The sequence below is a fragment of the Carassius auratus genome, unplaced genomic scaffold (assembly GCF_003368295.1).
Source record: "Carassius auratus strain Wakin unplaced genomic scaffold, ASM336829v1 scaf_tig00028729, whole genome shotgun sequence".
Lineage (NCBI taxonomy): Eukaryota > Metazoa > Chordata > Actinopteri > Cypriniformes > Cyprinidae > Carassius > Carassius auratus.
This window is the reverse complement of record NW_020525716.1, coordinates 21,855-43,229: the sequence shown is the minus strand read 5'-3', so window position 1 is coordinate 43,229 and position 21,375 is coordinate 21,855. Positions and strand designations below refer to the sequence as shown.

Below are 21,375 nucleotides of genomic sequence, written 5' to 3'. Positions count from 1 at the left end.
GGCAGATCTACTTCTGACACTGGAAATGTTCCTGTGCATATTGGCCACTGGTCTTCTAGTGCCTACACATTAAAGATAAAAATGTGTGCAGGACAAATTTTGTAAAATAGGAATTGATAATTGACAATGTTCAGCTTAGCTTTTGCATGTGTACATCCTAAAGGGTGATTTTGACATTGGATGATGTTGCATCAGGTCTAAGGTTTTGCCTTGAAGACGTTGCCTCCTCCATCAACACCAAATCTTCCTCCTGCAAACAGAAAAGAAAAATGTGATGTTGTACTGATATAATTCTAGGCTGGTTGGAGTAGTATTGTGTTATTCTATGGTATTACTCAATACAATTGTGTTATTCGTTATTTACTCAATGTGGTACTATCTTATAATATTACGCATAAATATGAAAGAAATCAATATACTGATCAATATGCTGAGTTATTCCCAAATATTGGATGTCATAAAGAGGGTCGGATGTATAAAGGCCCTCCCATTGGGAAGTACTAGTAGTGTTGAACAGGATTGGACATATAAAGACTTTCCACTGTGAGGTCCTGGTAGTCTTCCATTGAATTGTATCTGTGAACTAAACTAACCTCTGAAATGCACCTGTAAACTAAAGTAACCCTGTGAACTTTGGGTGATTTCCAGATGCTGACATCAGCAGTAAACCGACTTGGTGGATGTCTCATGTGACCACAACCAACCAATAGGGAGAGTTGATTTCTTAAAAAATGGTTGATTTGGCCAAATTCCACCATTAAAAAAAATATACTAGGTGGACTGGTAGAAAACTCTGGTAAACCAGACAGTTAGTGCCAAAATTATATTTTGACATCTGGAACTCTGCCTCTTGAGCCTTATTAATCTGACTAAAGAAATTCATCATTAGCTCCGAGACACATAATTTGCATAATGAACAGGATTGGTTTGAAGTCCAGTGTCCATGAGAGCCATCACGGGCAGAAGGCCTGACTCCCACGCAAACTATCCAAAAATTAAAGGTGCCTAAAAGGTAAGCAATTTTTTGCTTAAATTGGACATAAGTATGTTTGCGTGGTTGGTTAAAGTCATACCTGTGGGGGTAATCTGAGACAGGGCTTCACCAATAAATGAAACTAAAGTATTGAATATGAACTAAATGTTTAATTAATAGTAAATATAAGTATAAATCACGGAGTTCCAGATGTCAAAAGCAGCGCATGCAAGAAAAAAGTAGATCGAGAGAGATTTATATGCATAAGAAGTGTGTAATTTCCTAAGAGAGGAATGAAATCCCATAACAGAGACATCTGTTAGTGGGGATGCCAAGGAATCAGGGAGCCGCCCGTAGTTGGTGGGGCGTGGCCCTGGTGGGTCCCCACGGCGGAAGGGCTGCTTGTGCGGGTGTCTGCAGACTGGAAAGAATTAAACAGTTAGTCTCTGTCTGTCCATTGTATGTTGAGAGAGATTTGTGTGTTTGCGCTGCGAGCTGGATACATTACTGTATAAGCGATGATTGCTTGGCTGATATACTAACTACAATAACTATACCGGACTTTGCATGAAGCTAAATGTGCTGATTTTATATGTTTTATGTGACTGTTTATGATTGCAATGGTTGTTGTAAATAAGAAAAAGTAAAGAAGGGGATGAAGGGATAGACAAATTCTATCAATACAAGAAAAAAAAAGCTAATTTACTTTATAAAACAAATAAATTTAAAATATTGCATGAAAGATGAATTGAACAGGGTGAACATTTCATGTGGGTATGTGTAAAGAAATGGAGGTCTTGTTAAAAAAAAAATCATAAGATCATTAACAAATCCAGAAAAAGAAATGAAAAAAGAGAAAAAGAATTAATGGGTATTGACCCTGTTCAGACAACATGAAATTTAATTATTAAAATTGGAAAGACAAGAAAGAGAGAATAAAAACAATTAAATACAAAGAAGAAAGGCCACCTCCATATGCTCCTTCCTGTGATCAAGCTGTTAATCAAATGCCTGTAGTACAGGGTAAAATAGATTTAACCTCTTAAGCACAAATGCTATTTTGGGGATTTCCGTTTTTCATTTTCCTACCTAATTTTGAATGCCTGCCTATACTAATACTACAGTGTAAGCTCAGAAAGTTTGGTATAATTTCAAAGGAAACCCTTTGAAATTACATAAAACACTGTTGAAATTGATAAAAATGACAATATATGCTGTCTGTGTTATAATAAATAGGGAAAAAAACAAGGCGCTTTTTTATTTTATTTGTGTAAACTGAAGTTTGAAATGTTATAACTCAGGCATTGAAGGGGCTGGCAACTTCAGACAAATGTCTTGTGATTCTTCCAACTGTCAGCTATTAGAGGAAAACAGAAATTTCTTTCTATCCTAATCTATGCAAAAGTTATTCTATTCCAACTGAAGGAAGGAATAATAGCATTTTTGTATAAAATTTTTGTCTAAATAAGTATGAAGTCATCTTTTGCACACTTGCAGTATGGAATAATGTGATCTCTGTATATTATTTGACAGAAAACACTCAGAAGTTACATAAAAAGCTGCTGTTTGTGACAAATAGTATTATTTATGTTGTTTCACATATGATGAACCATCTCAATACATTGTGCTTTTTTTGTGTGTGGGTTTTCTGAACAGTCTTTGAAATAAAATAATTAATATTACACAATAGCAGCATGCATAAAATTATAAAAAATATCTGGTCTATCACAATCTAAAATAGAATCCACAATCTCCAGATTCATATCGTTTCATTTATGTCTATTCTGCATCGTGTAGAGATTGAGAGACCTTGCCTGTCTCTTTCATATTTCATATTTTGATTTTTTATCAGCGTGTATTTTGGTTTCGGTTTCTATACAGCGTAAACAAGCTCCCCGAAGCTTTTGCGCGAACTTCGGAGCGTCAACAAACTAATTTATGTTTATTCCCCCAGTACTGTACGGATTACTGTACATTCACTGAGATGCGGTCGAACACTGCACAGTTATGAAAATAAACATATTAGCTTATTGCTAGCGAAGCTTCCAAGCCTCAGAATAAAGAATCAAATGTATGAAAGCGAGTAGCACGCGTATAGGCTTACCAGATGCGCGTCCTGACCTCTCCACGGCGAAGTTGGCCACCCGTAACTTGTTTTATGAATATTATGCATTATAAATCCTGAGCGTCGGCCATTAGTAGTTTTGCCCTGCGTGGCCTTTGTTTAGAAGCAGCAAAAAACTCCGTTTCCCAGACATCATTGCGTCTCCACAAGCGGAAAAGAGTGGGCAGTCGCTGTCCAGTTCCAGCACCCCCGCGGTGCTGAATCACAGCTTCGATTGGAGGGAACGACTTGTGAATTGCACCTATCAGGACAAATAGCGCTTCACAAAAGAAAACAGACGTCTATAGCAGAAGAAAGCATTTAGACCCGTCTATATGACTTGAAGATCTTTTCAATAATACAGCCATTGGAGCGCTTTTGCGCACTTGTACAAAACGCTTTATATCTCAGCAATGGAAGCACGCAGAAACGTAAAAAATGGTCTTGTTTGAAAGAAGAGATTCTAATCTAAAAGATTATATCGAGTATATAGGTATGCGTGGCTGTTTGCGGCTGACTGAAGCGGTGCAAAATGTATAAATAATAAGGTGAGAAATTTTACATCGCGATTCTGTTGAAGATCATTCGATCTGTGATTGTCACACAATAAAATGATCTACATCATCAGATTCCTGAGAATGAGAGCTTTCTTGTGATATATGACTTGACTGTTTTGTGAAAAATATTTTAAATACACATTCTTACGAAAACGTATTCGCAATCGTTAGATGGAAATTTATGGGGGGGGAAATATATTTCTTAGCTTAATTTGACTACTTTATGTATCATAAAACCCCAATTAATGGTATTCTTTGTAAAGAAAACACTCTAAGCTTTCAAATGAACCCATTTTTGGGCAAATGCCATATAAGGAAGGATATGCAAATGAGACACAAACATGTGGCATGCTATTTTCGGACCCGGTACCGGGTCTGCAGAGTTTAAGAGGTTTTAAAGGGACCAATAGAATTTGAGGGATATGTACAAGATGCAAGTGCAGATGTTGAAATAAAATGAACAGAGCTGCAGAAGTGAACTGAGGTGAATGGCAGACAACAGGAGAGAGAGACACACACACAGCCATAAGAGAGGAGCTGAAGCTACAAGAGGAGGGGCTGAGAACTTCAACACCAAAAGAGAGAGAGAGAACAGCCCACAAGGTGGAGCCAATGATTGAAAGAGGAGGGGCCAAGGACAACAGAGATGAGGAGAAAACAGGTGAGTCACACAAATATCGATGTCTTTCAGAGATACTCAAAGAAATAGAAAACCGCCACAAACATCTGACCTCAGCTTATGAAGAATTTGGGACCCTTTTAAGCAGAAGAGCTTGAAGATGCACTTGAAGGAACAGTGACACCTGCTGACTGAGTCCACAAAGCACTACATGAGATGGAGGAAAGGTGCAACAGAACAAGATAAGATCTCAAATAAGCTGTGGACTCATTGCAACAAGAGCTGGACGAACTGATGGACAAACATGAAAGAATGCAACCACACACAAGCCCACATGATTCAATTCAGCGAAAACAGTACAAGCAAGTAGCTGGGACAGTGGTAATGCAAGACATAAAAAAATCCAGATAATCGGTTTCAAGTGCATGGACGAAGAGGATAAAGGGAGCATATATCAACAAGGACATTAAGAAAGACTGAAACCCCCAAATTAGAGTGCTCAATACTCATCAATCAAGGTCATGCCCAATACATACCCTGGGCAAGTCAATATCTGGACACTTTGGTTTCCCGTCTCCCAGACATTCATAAAGGAGCTGGAAAATGGATCAGAACATCTGAAGAAGAAACAACTGGAAAACTTCTGGCCCTGGGTGACATCAAAGCCCTGTTTGCTAAGTATTTGGGGCCTCCAAGATGAATGATATTCTCAAGCACTAGTCAGTTTCTTTGACAAACATCAGCTTGACATCTGGATGACTCTGAGAGTTGAATACCCTATGCAAACTGATCCAGGATTCCTGAAGGGCGAGCCAATGGGGGAGACTGAGAATCCCACCACCTACATACAGAGACAACTAAGACATTGGAAAGAAGAACTGGAAAGAGATCCAGAGCAAGACAAAGTACTGACAGCACTCTTCAGGACCGACATTGTGGAAGCCATGCCTGCAGCAGTGAAAGTGAAGCTGGAGGATGTGGTAGGTCTGAACTCGAAGTCACATAAAGAGTTCAGAGACCATGTGGTTCATGCTGTAGAAAAGCACAGAAGACAAGAGCTAAAGATGAAGAACCAAGAAAAGGAGCTGCAAAGAAAACTGACTCAGCTGCAGCTTGAGGAGCTGTTCAACAAGAAGAAAAAGGTCCAAGCAGTGCAGAGGTTCTGCTCAGCAGTGACCACTCAGCAGTGATGGCACCTGTTAATACTTCAGTGCCTATCAATCCACTTGTAACAATGACTATGCATGCACCAGCAAATCATACTGCAGCAGCACAGGCACCACCTGCTGGAACAGCTAATGCACCACAAGGACCAGCACCAGTAGTCATTTATCTCAAGCCAGAGCAGCCAGACAACAGAAGCTGGAATAGACAAAAACAACGAGGCCATGGCAGAAGAAGATTTAACAACAATCAACAAAAATGTTGCAGAAGAGACTGCCCTATCAATCCTTGGCAAAAGAACCAGCCAAGGCCCCCAGGAGTCAAATATGTACAAGAACAAGGGGCCAGCTCAACCTTCAGGCCCTGTTAACCCATTGTGTGGACCTGACCAAGGCTATTAGGGCTGCCCAGAGAATCCTACGGGGAAGAATTAGTTTCCAATGATATCATGTGATGCTGATCAGGAACCAATGCTGCAAGTTTATATTGAAGGAAAACCCTTTATCACCATGCTCGATACAGGGGCAACACACTCTTGTTTAAATCCAGGATATGCCTCGCACCTCCCCATGTCTGGAAAGTATATAAAGACAGTAGGATTCTAGGGGACAACTTTACTAAGTAACAAAGTAACTTCCCATGACTGCCCCTGTGAGCATAAGCCTGAAAGACACTGAAATAAGAATACCAATCTTAGTCTCAGAATATAAATATGTTAATTTATTAGACAGGGATGCCATATGTAAACTAAAAATGCAGACATGGTGTAAACCAGATGGAATGTATGTAGACGATAGGACAATTAGACAAATGAAGGTTTCAGCATTACAGCAAACACAAGAACCATGTGCTAAAATATTGTTTAGGTCATCTAAAGGAAGAAGTAGAAAAAACAATTAGCAAATGGGGACGATACATAAGAGAACAGCTTCAGTGAACAGTGAACCAATTCAGCCAAAAACTGAATTTCATTGTACTATGAAGTATGATAAAAACAAAGATCCTGAATTTGAAAAAAGATGGTTAGAAAAACACACAAGGGTTAAAGATCCCCATGAACTCACAATACATAATAGTAGGAGCAGAAGGTTCAGCTCTGTAGACAGATAGGGAAAAAAAACGTTGATAAAAGGCTTGAAGTGCCAAACTCAGTTCCTAATGTTACTTTGTGAAAGGAAAGATTGTGTTTCTTAAGACTTAGGCTCTATGATGAAACTAGCAGAAAAAGCAAGTGGGAAGCCACTGAAAATCATCTCACCTTCCAATCAGCAGATAAAGTATATCTCAAAATGTTGTGTACTACTCCAATGATGGGAGTTGCTAGAATTGTAATAAATACAAGAGTTGGGCCATACGTTAAAGAACACGACAAAACAAAAAACAAAACAGACAAAACAAACTGAATTGTTAAAAGAAATGAAGAAACAAGTACCATCAGAACTATGGTCTCAGCATGACAAAGATGTGGGGTTAGTAAAATCAGCTAATCCAAACCTGTATGTTGCAAACCTGTATGAGATTTTTCATGTTGTACATTAATAAATTTGAAAGATTGCTAGTAATAAAACAGTTGGTGGTTCCCATTGACTTCCATAGGAGGAAAATAAATACTGTGGAAGTCTATAGGAACAACAAACTTGATTTTTGGGTGAACTGTCCCTTTAAAGGTCACATGTAAACTGCACACATGTGATCAATGTGGGAAGAGTTTCAGAAAAATAGGATATTTTAGTGAACATGACAATCCACACTGGAGTGAAGCCGTTCACATGTGATCAGTGTGGAAAGAGTTTCAAAAAGTCATTCACTTTTAAAGTACATCTGCGTCGTCATTCTGGAGAAAGACCATTTACCTGTGATCAGTGTGGTAAAACTTTTTTTTTTAGGTCAGATGCACTGAAGGACCACCTGAAAGTTCATAGAGAGGAGAAGCCTTACATGTGTACTTTGTGTGGAAGGAGTTTTAGTCAGTCGAGTTCTTTAAAATTACATCAGAAAAGACACAACAGTGTGAAGGAGCATATGTGTTTTTATTGTGGGAAGACTTTTACTACAGATGCTGAACTGAAACTGCACCAGAGAATGAAGAAAAACCTTACATGTGTTCACACTGCGACATGAGATTCAGTCGGTCACAATATCTGAAAATGCATGAGAGGAGCCACACTGGAGAGAAGCCTTATGCATTTGCACTGTGACAAGAGATCTAGTCAGTCAGCAAATCTGAAAATACACGAGAGGAGCCCCACTTAAGAGTCATATCTCTGCCTTCCATGTGGGAAAATTATCTTTTTAACTCAGTCATACAAAACCAGACGTCTGAAATAACAGTAAGTCTTTCTTTTTCAGATCCAGCATTTTCAAATGTGATGCAGTGTCCTGATCAAACATAACACAATAATGCATAGAGCAATAAAATCTGTGACTTCTATATAAATCTGGGACAGGACCATGAAACCTTGTCTGAAGTTTTTACATTAAACAGAGTTCATCTTCAATAGTTTCAAGTATCAGATGAATCATGAAGATAAACTAAAAGACAGACCAAATGAACAATATCTAAATCTTTATTCTTGTGTAAGATGGTACTTAACATTATTTCAATTATAATAATTATGCTTTATTATGATTTTTATATTTAGTACCATTTTTATTCACATTTCCTTTCTGTGTGTCTTCTGTTTTGGGAAAAAAGTTCTGCAACTTGCTGAAAGAAACTTCACCTTGAGGAAGAGTTGTGTTTTGGCACGTAATCCCTTTACTTTCTTTCTTACAAGTAAAGTTTCTTTGATTGATTGAAATCATTAGTTTATGAGTCTTAACTACTTCCTCTACAAAATGTATCACTCTTGTTTCATTTATACATGTAAATGACCAAAAACTACTAAAAAGATGGGTGTAACTTTGTATTGGTTTGATTAACTGTTGGTGTTTTATTCATCTGATACACACTCCATACCAATCGGTGGCGGTAATGCACCAATTCGTTCCTAATAAAACCTTAAAAGAAGAAGAAGAAGTAGCGTTTCTTTTACTGTCTATGGTTTCTGAAGGGTCGTTTGTTTTGTTTTCATCGGGTAACGTAAGAGCTGTTTGTGTGTATAATTTGTTAAAATTAAAATATATATTAGTGTTACTGCTAAACATTTGAATTTGAGACTTAGCTAAGCGAATCTTTTCTAAATCAAAGGTAAGGCAACAGCAATACAGTATAAATGAATGTAGATAAACGTTAAGGACGTTTATACTCTAAACATGGAATTAGTGCTGTGTCGTGCTTTCTAAGATTTTATTGTCTAAATATTTTCAGATTTTAATTGATATGATTGTTTTTGATATTTGATGTGATATCAATAATATGCTGCTGTATGTAAGTTATTTTACCTTTCGTGGTTAATAAAATAATGTCATACAGAAAGGGAGCTGTAAAAACTACTTTAAAGATGAGTGTCTTTTATTTTGATTTTTTTAAGAGTCTCATTCATTACTCTCATACAAAAACGTTTTATTCATACTTTCAGCATGTATATATAGAGTCAAATAATATGTTACTGCAAATACATAATAAAGAGATCTCAACTGATGAAGCTGTAAGACTTGTTTCAGGAGTCTTGTAATGTACACACACACACACACACACCATACTTCTGATGATATACAAACATATATGGTTGGTTTGTACTTCCATGTTTTATTCATATTTATATTTTGATTCTTTTAATTTCATTGTTCATATTGTTGCATGGTTTAAGAATTATGAAAATTAAAGTAACTTTACAATGTGATCAGTGTGGGAAGTTTCATAAAGTAGTTTTTAACTGTGATTACAGTATAATATATTCAATATCTAAAAAGTTGTAATGTATACTAATATATAAATATTAATAATAATAATATAATATGCGTCATTATGTTTTTTATTTTTATTTTGTCCATCTCAAATTTTAATTTCTTATAATATATGTGTATCTTTTTAATTTACTCTTATGAAAGAAACCGTAAATGTAAAAATGTTCTGTGCTCATATCAACAGAAAGAGAGCAGCTGGAACGAAGACAAACAGTTCACCCTAATGTGCAGTCCTTTTTTTATTATTGGGTATTCTGCCATTTGTCCTTCTTTTATGAATTTAAATGAAGTTTGATATTGGAAACACAAATAACATGTTATTTAGCACGAGATGCACATTTAAGTATAATGAAAGAAGAGTAGCCTAACATCATCACTGATTGGCTTAAAACACTCAACACAAGCACTACAAAATAACAAATTGCATAAACTACACACTTAATGGCATTTAATGATTTGTAGTTTAGATCACATTCCTATGAAATCATCTCTGTTTGGTTTTTGTACCAGCAGGTGTCACCAGAGCACGGTGATATATATGAGCGCTTCGAAGCAAACGGAATTTCGATCAGCTTCGTCTCTGTCAATAATATGATACACACAGTGTTTATATTTCTGAATAATGTTGACTGTTACTGGTATTTAAATCATTTGTGTTGTGGCAACAATGTTTTGCAATTCATCTCTGTAAATGTATTGACTCTGCCTTTGACAGGCTTCTTGACACGTTCCTGCCTAAATTCCCCGCCCAAAGAAAAACATTTAAAAGCCAAAGGTGTGGAAACATGTCCTGTCAGGACAGCAAAACAGCAACTTCTAGAGGGATATATTAAAACAAGCAGCAGGTTTAAATGTGATGCAAGAAATCAATTTAAATATTTTTGTGGCTTGTAAAGCTAAAAGCTTTCAGTTTTGCTTTATATTGTAGAATATATTCAGGAAAGTGATCAAATATTAAAGAAACACTTAAATACTTAAAACTGCATAAAGCAAAACAAACATACATTTCATTCAGTGCAATATTCATGAAATAATGCTGAAATATAAAATACACAAACACTGAAACTTTAAGGCAGCTGTAGAGCATGAGCTCAAGAGATCAAGTCAAGACAAGTTAACTCTGTCGTGTAGGCAGTTCTTGTGCATTATGAAGCTGTTACTGAATCCACTCATTCCCAGACCTTTTTAAGATCGATTAGTTGGATTGTCTCAAAGTGACAAAAGTCCCTGAAATACATGACTCCTTGTACAGTTATCTGTCAGTGATAGTCTTCGAAAACTCAGCTGAAAGTCAGAATTAGATTTTAACAATGACATGGCAGTGTGGAAATAAATAACAAAAAATAACACATTTGTATTTTACCTCAGTGATTCTCAAACTGGTTTCATTTTCAAGTTTCACATCAGACATTTGACCAAAATTGCTAATAATTCTTAAGTGACAGTAATACTACTAAAATCAGATCGAATGCTAAAATGGATTAATATTACAATGAGCTGCAAATCAATTATTAACATGAAAAGGGCTGAATATGATCACTAGTTTCTAAATTCTTCCATTTTCCAAATCACATGATTTTACTTTTACATGCTGCATTTCAATATTTGCATGCAACATTGCATACCTCACATATATCCCAAAAAACTGGGCTCATGAACCGCCAGGTTCAGTTGAGAAACACTGCTCTGTATGGCAGTTCGATTTTTTTCTTTTTTAAGACAAAAACATCACAAATATTTCATTCCTTAGGTGCTGCAACAGTTGAGTACACTATGCTGTCTTCTCCACCAGGTTTCTGTGGGTAAATAATCACAAAGACAAAATCAGGAATCGTGTTGATGCCACAATCACAAAACTGAAGAAAGCAAATCTCTCTGAAAGTAACAAAATACAGACAAAAAATTAATCATATTATTAAACTGATCAACAGAGTTGAAAGTAAGACACTTAGCTCTCAAACTGCTGCTTTGAATGAAATTACAAAATTTCAAGATCAGCGAACAAGCGCTCTAGAAAACCAAACGAGACGTTCATTCATCCCTTCAACTCTTATCAATGCTGCTATTGGTCACAGAGTCTGTGAATATACTTTAAAGCCTTCTTTTGTGGGACAGAATTGCAGAACTTCACAGCTTAATTTCAATAAAAGGTCATTTCATACAGAAGAGGAAGTTCTGAAAGGGGCATTATACCTAAAAATGCAATTTCCTATAAAGAATTAAGAATTGAAATGAAAAATCAGTGAATGAAATGACTAACAAATCACAAAGCCAGACATAACTTTACGATATATCTTAAAATACTGAAACACTGTAAAAGCGAGCAGCATCTCAGAATCACAGACAGAGCAGTTTGTGATCAAACAAGTCTTCATACAAAATCAATCTGTAACAAATATGACATGATCTGCACACACATGCATGAATGATCATGTTGTCATACACCAAATACATGCACAAGTACAGTAAAGCAGCAACAAGACAACAGCAAGAAAGTTTCCCTCTTGATGTCTATTTCAAAGGGAACAGAACAAGTGTCACTATATATAATATAAATATAATAATTATATTTTAGAGATCTATAAAACATCTTCATCAGGGAGTAAATATGAACAGTAAAGAAAAACTAAAATGATTAAACTGTGGAAAAGTCTCCATGATTTGTTAATGTTTGACAAGTTCAAACAGCAGGTGTTTGATATAACATTACACAGGAACCTACTGGAGATTTTACTACTTCACAAGATAAAGATTCATCATTATTTGTGAATCACAGGTAGAACATGTTTACTGTTAACAAATTTTTATTAATTTTTGATTAATTTGTCACATAATCCATATTTGTAAAGAATTGCACACAGTTAGTAATAAGTGTAGCTTAATTCACTGTTCATTAGAAAGAGTTGTCCATCGTTCAGTTCCTGATGCAGATGCATGTGAAACAACAAATCACTAAAGGGGGGGGGGGGGGGGGGGGGTGAAATGCTCATTTTCACTCAATCTCCTGTTAATCTTGAGTACCTATAGAGTAGTACTGCATCCTTCATTACTCCAAAAAGTCTTTAGTTTTATTATATTTATAAGAGAAAGATAGTCTGTACCGATTTTTCCCGGTAAAACACGACCGGCTGGAGGCGTGACGTGTGGGCAGAGCTAAAGAATCACGAGCGCCAGTAGGCTTTTGCGTTGAGAGCATGTGGAAGCTGTGACATTACCGTGAGGGAAAAACCTGAGCACAGACATTTCACTGATCAGAGCGATTCACTGATCAGAGCGAGAGCGTCGCGAAATGTCACAAAAGAAGTGTGTTTTTGGTTGCCAGGGCAAGACAACCCTGCACAGATTACCCCCAAAAAATACAGCATTAAGGGACAAGTGGATGGAGTTTATTTTTACAGAGCATCAACGGAGTTGTGCAAGTGTTTGTGTTTGTTCCCTGCATTTCGAAGATGCTTGTTTTACAAACAAGGCCCAGTTTGACAACGGATTTGCGTTTCGTTTATTTCTTAAGGATAATGCAGTCCCAACTAAAAAGGGTCACGATCGTGTGTTGGAACCGCAGGCGGTGAGTAAAACTGCTTCAAATATCTCTGCCTCCTTGTTAGTGCGTCCCCTCCCATGCTGGAGACCCGGGTTCGAGCCCCGCTCGGAGCGAGTCGTTGCTGCTGCTGCTTTCGTTCAGTTTCAGCCTCGGGATCTGATTCTGGATCATAAATAAACGGCTGAATCTGACTGTAAGCCATGGTTTGTTTTGGATGATGGTTTTGTCCTCACGGTATTGTCACAGCTTCCAAACGCTCTCAATACAAGCCTACTCGCTCGTGATTCTTTAGCTCCGCCCACACGTCACGCCTCCAGTCGGTCGTGTTTTTCCGGGAAAAATCGGTACAGACTATCTTTCTCTTATGAATATAATAAAACTGGAGACTTTTTGGAGTTATGAAGGATGCAGTACTACTCTATAGGTACTCAAGATTAACAGGATATTGAGTGAAAACGAGCATTTCACCCCCCCTTTAAGTAATAAGCAAGCACAGACCGATAATGTAGATTTCTTTTTTTTCTTTAAGCATGAATGATCCATCAGCTCACTATGCTTAGTTTTCCACAGGCAGACAGCGAGACACAAGGCACACAGCAAATCAACATCTTACCGTATGATGTAAAGGATGTGCAACGAATGTTGCTGTAGCATAATGTATGTCTTCATTTTCAACTGTTTTAATAATAACCACAGTTCAACTATAAAACATTATACATGAAGTGATGGTCATATGATAAACACTTTTCCATCACAAAGATGAATATATGCAGTCGCAGTAATACTTGCCAGGTTGTGCAGTTTGTTTACGCTTCTTGATGTGCCAAAATAGAATCACGCCCAAAAAAACAGCCAGCAACAATAAACCAACTACCAGTGGTATGAAATAGGAGCGGAGAGGTTCTGTTATAAAAAAGAGAAAACAATACTTAGTATAAAGCTGATCTGGGAGACATTCGTCTAATAGTGTTTAAAGTTAAAAATCACAACTTAAGAAAGTCTTAATACTGTTTCTATTTCTTTTCTTTTTTTCATTGGTTCTTATAACAAAAAAAAAAAAAAAAAAAAAAAAAAGTTATATATATATATATATATATATATATATATATATATAACAGCTATATTGTGATAAATCTAGTAATGATTATTGAGAAAAATAATGGGATGAAAGAATTAATGTTGCTAGACGATTTTATTTTGGAACCTTCAGAAAACGTTTTCCAGTTTTTCAGAAGGTCTTTTAATGGAGAATTTAAAATTGATTTTTTTTTTTTTTCACTTTGACTCATTTAGCCAGCACAGGTCACATGTTTATATCAGTACAGGTGATGAGATTAATCACAGCTGATGTACCTGAACACGTGTGACAGAGTTGAGTGATGTCCAGATGTGTGGTCTGGTTTGTGATGGGATTGTTGATCACACAGCTGTAGATGTTGTTCTCCTGATATTCCACCTCCAGAGGTAGAGAGAGACTGATGCTGAGATCAGACACACTGATGCTGGACAATAAACTGTTTCCTTTGTACCAGGAGAGAGTCACAGCACTCACATTCACAGCTGAACACAGCAGTGAACATCTGGACACTGATGAACGTTTAGATGAGGATGATGAAGATGATGAAGAACAGTCTGAAGTGTCTCTGGTGATGACAGGAGAGGGAAGAGGAGCTGGAAAACAACATAGAAATAAAACAAGTAAAACTAAGCGTTTTCTCAGTATTATCAATAAACAACAAAAAAATAACATGATGCAGATATTTTCTTGCAAGTCTAATCAAAATGAAAACAAAATGATAAATGTAAGGCTGAGAATGAAATGAATCCTTGTACAGTATCTACCCCAAGACACTGATTGATCATTTTAGCAGCTGAATAAATAGCTCAACGTTTGGTTGGTCATTTTATAGTTTCTGGCATTTGAATTAACATTTAGAAACTTTTATACAACATACTAGAGTTCAGAATTAAACATTAATGATCAAATCTAGCATTAGGCAAGGCAAGGCACGTTTATTTATATACCACATTTCGTACACATTGGTAATTCAAAGTGCTTTACATGAAAAAGGAAAACAATAACAAAAATAAAACAAGCAATTTTGAAACTTTTAAAATGATTAAAAAATTTACTTATTTAAAATGAATTTAAAAACAGTTAGAAACAAAAAATTAATTTTACATAAAAAACAGTGAAAATACAGTGCAATCAGTTCAGACATCACAGTGCTCATTCAATAAATGCACAGCTAAACAGATAAGTTTTCAGTCTAGATTTAAATGTGACTAGTGTTTTAGCACATCTGATCTCTTCTGGAAGCTGATTCCAACTGCGGGCAGCATAGTAACTAAAGGAGGACTCCCCTTGTTTTGTGTGAACCCTTGGTATTTCTAACTGACTCGATCCAAATGATCCGAGTGCTCTGTTAGGTTTATATTCAGTTAACATATCTGCAATGTATTTTTAGTGACAGTTTACTCACCATACACAGTAAGACTGAAGCTCTTCAGTGAGTTGTTTCCACTGATGACGGTCAGTTTATAAAGTCCAGAGTGTTCAGATCTGATGTTTCTGATGGTCAGAGATCCAGTTTGATTGTCCATCTGGAGTTTGTCTCTGAATATCTCATCATTACTGACAAAAATAAAGTTCATTTGGTCTCTTTTAATGATTTCAGCTATTCGAGTGTTTTGAGGTCCAAACGTCCACATAATCATGTAATCTCTCTGTACTTTAACATCCGTGTTTAGAGAGACAGAATCTCCTTCAGTCACTGACACTGACTTCACTTCATCTGTATCACCAAACACACCTGAAACACATTCAAACAAAAGACAAATCTTTGTCATAAACAAATAAAAATAAAAAGGAGGGGTTTAAATTAATATAAAAAAATTAATATAGAAACAATATACACGCACACACGCATGCATATAAAAGTTTATTTGCATGGTCGTACTGTATTTACACTAGGTACATATTTGGGGACTTTTCCAGTCAAGACCGCCCAACATGAAACACAATCCAGCTTACCATTTGTGATAAGAATCCATAGACAGATGAAAGCAGCATCTGAATGCATATTATTCAAATTATGTCCGAACGATTTCTGTTATTAAAGTCCTCATAGCTCCGTGGAAAACGTCCGTTAAAAACGACAGCTGCACGAGCAGAAGTCTGCCTAACCAGAGGAAGAAATGGGGGATGGGTTTATGATGCTACACCGCTTGAAAAGAGTTTATTATTTAAATCATTCGTGAATTCATGAAGTTACGTGTCTTTAATTTATAACTACTTCACCGTATACTGATTTTGATTACATGTGTTGGCTGAGATAGTATCTTCCTTATATTCAGTCTTTGTAGATATCATCAGTCTATTATAATCATAAATCATTGTTAATCTAAATTCTGAGTTTACTGGAGAAAACATTCTTCACACATCCAATGGACAAATACAGGGAAACAAGAAATAAACCGAATAAATATATTGTTAATTTTGGAATGGATAACACGTGCATAACTTTATGGCTCCACCCCCTGAGGGGGTTGTTAGGGGCTTGGAACACTGGGGGCGATGTTAGGGGCTTGGAACAATAGATGCACTTTTTTTTTTTTTTTTTTTTTTTTTACTTAATTAATTTATTTATTTTTGAAACAAGAGCAAAAATATTGCATTTATTTTTCTCAATGACTGGCTGTGTTCGCACTTTCTGTAGATTTTTTGACACTTTGGTTCTGGTTGGCCACTATTTCCTGTAGAGCAACGTTTACAAATGCAGAAACGTTAAATCTGTGTTGATCAAATGTCAAGGCGATGTGTGAATATCATTCATGGGTTATGCAAATATGGAGATAGAACATTCTTATACCACAGAAAATGAAAAATACAATGTAAACAATTTGAAACAATAAATATGTTGAACAGTATATGTTGCTGACACAACTATGTTTAATACTTGTTTGGAGATCTGAGCATGTAATGAATATTTAACATCATGCATACATTTTGCATGAAGCATGAAGTTACTGATACAACTGACCTAAAAATCTTCAATTACTTTTCCAGTCGGTTAACACTTTTTATGCTTTCATCCAAAGAGACTAACAGTGGACGAACATCATAAGCAATTAGTCATAAAGCAGACAATTGTATATACACATAAGGTTTAGTGCAAACATTAGCAAAGTTGAAAGTCAGCATAGTTGCAGAAAAGACATTTCTAAATAAATAAATAACTACATTTACTAACTATATTTATGTCAAATCAAGTGACAAACATGAGTCTGAGAACAGAAGCGGCCCACTGCTCAAATGCACATAACGCCAACCACATACATCCCATAATAGATCAATTCTCATATACTGGCTGGCTATTTACCCAAAAACACAACAAAACCACATCGGTTCAGTTCACATGCAGACGTATGGCCTAAATAAACCAGACCACAGCAGATCTCGCTCTGACTCAGAAACTCAGAGATGTCACTGTGTCACAGTGCATGAAGACCCTCGTGTTTATTCCACTCACAGGCCTTCTGAAAATCCACTGCAGAAAAAAAAGCAAAATCATTTAATATATTATGAAAATCACCTGTTTATAAAGTTTTCTGTTGGTAAGGAACTTTAGATGCAGGTCAGGGGCGTGGGAAAGATTTTAAAATGCGGTGACAAAAATAAGTGGTTCTGGGATATACTCAAATTCCATCTGAAATATTCAGCCCTGGAGAAATAACATAATTACATCTTCTGCTAAAAAGCTGTAATTTAATGTCAAAAATTTGATTATAAAATAAAATAATCTCAAGCAAATTGAGCTTGAGCACAGTTCATTCATGTCAGCAACATGAAAATGATGTCATTGTTTTGGTTGAACACAAAGTCCTGTTCACTGGTTTTAATTAGGTCATAACATTAGTTCAGAGACCTCAACCATGCTGGGTAAAGCAGTGGTGAGATTCATGTTGTTTCCACATTATTAGTGGACAAATGTCAGAGAACATCACTTACTGGCTGTCCTGGCATAAATAATAATAATAAAAATGTATTTAGCTGTTTTTGTAGGCTTATCCTTGGAAACTATTTACAGTAAATTATAAACCACTGTTTATCTCCAGACTGCTTACTTCAGCTTCAGCGTTTTGTGGACTAATTGCATCAACTGCTTAGCTTTTAGTTTGTTTGTGTATGTTTTCTGTTGATGCTTGACTATTTTAACTCTCTATAATTATAGGTCAAGTCTTCTGTTTTTTTCATTACTCTGCCCAGATATACAACCTATCATTTGTGTTTTATCATGATAATAATGTAGATCTTGCAGCATCTTTGTCTTCTCTTTTTTCTTGTCTTTCCCGTAATGCATTAGCTATCTGATACCAGGCAGCTTTTATTTCACTCGGATGATTCAGTAATGCTCTCTTGATGGTTTTGATGGTCAAAGTGCTTCCTGCAGACTTGATCTCTGACAATGACAGTTATTGTTCCTCTTTTTAGTTCTCTAAAATACTTTTATGACAGTAACAACTGGAATAATAAAACAGTGCTCACTTTGAAAGTCGTTGCATCAAAGAAATTGCTTAATTTGCTCTTAATATAACAGATCATGTAAGAAATCATTATATAAAATTCTAGTCAAACAAACAGTAAAATCTCCCCCACATTAGCTCTGACAAATTCATGAACGCCCTCCCTCTATTTCAGTTTCTACATTTCTTTACCATCTCTCGCTTACAAACCACATCCTGACCACACTGTCATGAGAGACAGATTCCAATTACGTGACAGGCTTTTTGACCGCGATATGCTTAGCCTACGCATCTACAAGCAGAATGTGCATTTGTTGCTGGACATCAAAAAAAAAAAAAAAAAAGAAAAAAGTAGGAAGTAGGTGATGGTTGATTATGCGTGTATTGTGTGTTTTAGCCTAACATATATTCGTGGCTTTGTTGCGGCATTGGAATTGTCTGGTGGAGAGGAATGGCATATTGCATCGTCTGACTTTTTCGACCTAATGGTGGTGAGGAGGTCTTTGAAGTAGTTCTGCCAGTCTCTTTGAAGCATCATTCAGTTACACCAAGATCATGGACATCAGGGGGGTGAAGCGGACAACTGAACTTGTCTGCCAGCATTTTTTTGGTCTGGAATGACTGCGGAGCTGAAGCGATGGTGTCAAGAGTGTGGGAGTAATACTACTCAACATAAGTCAACTGGGGAATCTCCACACTTTCTTATGTTTAGCCAAGATTTCCAGTTACCAACAGACATTTTGTTGGGTAGGATGCAGGAGTCTGAGGCTGGCACTTCTCATGACTGGATTCGAAAGCACCAGACCCGAATTCAAGTGGCCTTTGAAGGGGCTAGATAGAGACTGAGTAGTGCTGCCTCTCAACCTGATTAGGAAGTTTTATATTATTACAGTGGTGCCGAAGCCCGGGAGAAGGAGGGACGCGCTGCTGAAGATCCCTCTGTGGTGAATCTGCGGTGCCATCGAGCTGGCGAGGAGTGTGCCACCATGGATGCTCGAGGCGGTGGGCTGGAGCGAGTTGCCGGGACGGTGTTCAATTAACAGTGGACAATGGCTTGTGGGAAATGTAGTACCTGCAGTGGGGTGACTATATGGGGAAGTGAGACCTCTAGTGGACACCTAGGGATACACAGACCAGATACTGTGACATTAACCCCCCCCCCCCCCAAATAAAAGATGCACCTCAGAACACAAAAAAAACAACTAAAAACAAATAAACAAAGAGACCAGGAGGGAGGTGGACTGGTGGAGGATCGGGGAGGGACAGAGGGGCAGATCATAGAGGGAAACAAGAACAGGAAGTGAGAAAAAAAACAAAAACAAAGAGACCAGGGCAGGTAGGAAAGTTAAAACAGCCATAACAGTCTCCTTGACAGCAATAAAACATGCTGAGAGAGCATTGCTGAGTACAACAGACAGGATGTGACAAGGCTCTGGAAGTTCAGCTGAGACGTGACCAGGTTCTGGAAGAGCAGTAGTGATTTGACTGGGCTCATAAAGACCAACCATGACTTGACCCTGTTTGTGGAGATCAACGGTGACTTTACTTGACTCATAGGGTTTAACTGTGGATTTACTTGACTCATGGGTGTTACTGGTGACTTGACCTGACTCTGGACGGTCAAAAGTGATCTGCCTAGACTCTGGGAAATCAACAGGGACCTGATCAATGGGGACCCTACTTGACTCTGGAGCGTCCACAGGGACCTGATGAGCGGGGACCTGACTTGACTCTGGAAAGTCAGCGGGAACCTGGCTCAACTCTTGAAAATCAACGGGGACCAGACTCGAGTCTGGACAGTCAACTGTGACTGCCACCTTTTGCAGTGGCTCTGGGCTGGCGGCCATCTTGTGCAGTGGCACTGGGCTGACTGCCATCTTGTGCAGTGGCACTGGGCTGACGGCCATCTTGAGCAGTGGCGCTGGGCTGGTGGCCATCTTGTCTGGAGACACAGGCATAGAGTCAGCCATCGTGTGGTCGGTGTATCCCATTGACTATGATGGTGAAGGTAACTGATGAACCAACAAAAGTCCAGGACCTCTAGCACCTCATCTCCCACCGAGGCAAAGGGTCATCCAGGTGGTTGTTGAACCAGTCCTTCAGTGCCTCATCATTATACCCCAACCCTTTCGAAATCCCACACCGCTGGATCTGATCATGATGGAGTCCTTCTGTAATGGACGCACACACAAACAAAGAGATCCAGATGCAGTGTTTTATTGCGGCATTGGGCTGACACGAAAAAGCAGGGTGACATAAACCAAGGACTCCATGAAAATTATAGAAACAGACAGGGTATATACAGACAGGTGAAAATGATGAAAGTGGGAACAGCTGAGTGCAATTAACAGGTGTGCAATTAACAGTGATGAATCCAGATAAAGGCTTGTGGGAAATGTAGTACCTGCAGTGGGGTGACTATATGGGAAGTGAGACCACTAGTGGACACCCAGGGATACCAGAAACTGTGACAGACGTCTCTTCCCCACTGTGTGTAATGGCAGTAAGACAAGAGAGAGTACTCAAAACTCATCAGATGATCGCATAATTTAGTGGAATTTTAATATAGTAATGCAGAATATCCTCTGTATAGAAATAAGACAACATTAACATTAGTTAACTCTCGGGTAAAGGGAACAATGAAGACACAAGCTCAACAAGTCTAAAATATTACATTCAAAACATTACTTTTAACCATTACCACTTCAACAGCCTAAAAGTAATTATGCTAGTCTTTATAACATAACGCTGTTTCCTTTAGAAAACAAACGTTCATTCAGTTTAACCGCAAAAAATAAGATAACAAATTAACATGAGTTTGACCGTAACCATAACGTCTATTAACACCTCAAAAAGCACAGATATTGTAAAATCTTATGACATAAGACTCTCACGTACAGTGCAAAAGTAACATTACCTCTTTTATTCAGTAAAAGAGGCCGTTAAGACCTCCGTAGAGGCGAACACCATGTCCGTGAATTTTTCAATATAAGCTCTTTTATTTCCGCCTTTCATGAAACCTCAAAATACTCCCAGACATAA

General features: G+C 37.4%; 1 protein-coding gene across 1 annotated transcript; it reads right to left on the bottom strand.

Moving 5' to 3' along the window:
- Positions 1-13,379: 13,379 nt before the first annotated feature.
- On the bottom strand, positions 13,380-16,006 carry LOC113079616 (CD48 antigen-like). The gene is made up of 4 exons (XM_026251860.1): positions 15,842-16,006; positions 15,291-15,620; positions 14,161-14,478; positions 13,380-13,710 (listed from the first exon to the last, which is right to left on the bottom strand). The coding sequence occupies exons 1-4, from the start codon at positions 15,888-15,890 to the stop codon at positions 13,559-13,561; spliced, it is 849 nt and encodes a 282-aa protein (XP_026107645.1). The 5' UTR covers positions 15,891-16,006; the 3' UTR covers positions 13,380-13,558.
- Positions 16,007-21,375: the final 5,369 nt, after the last annotated feature.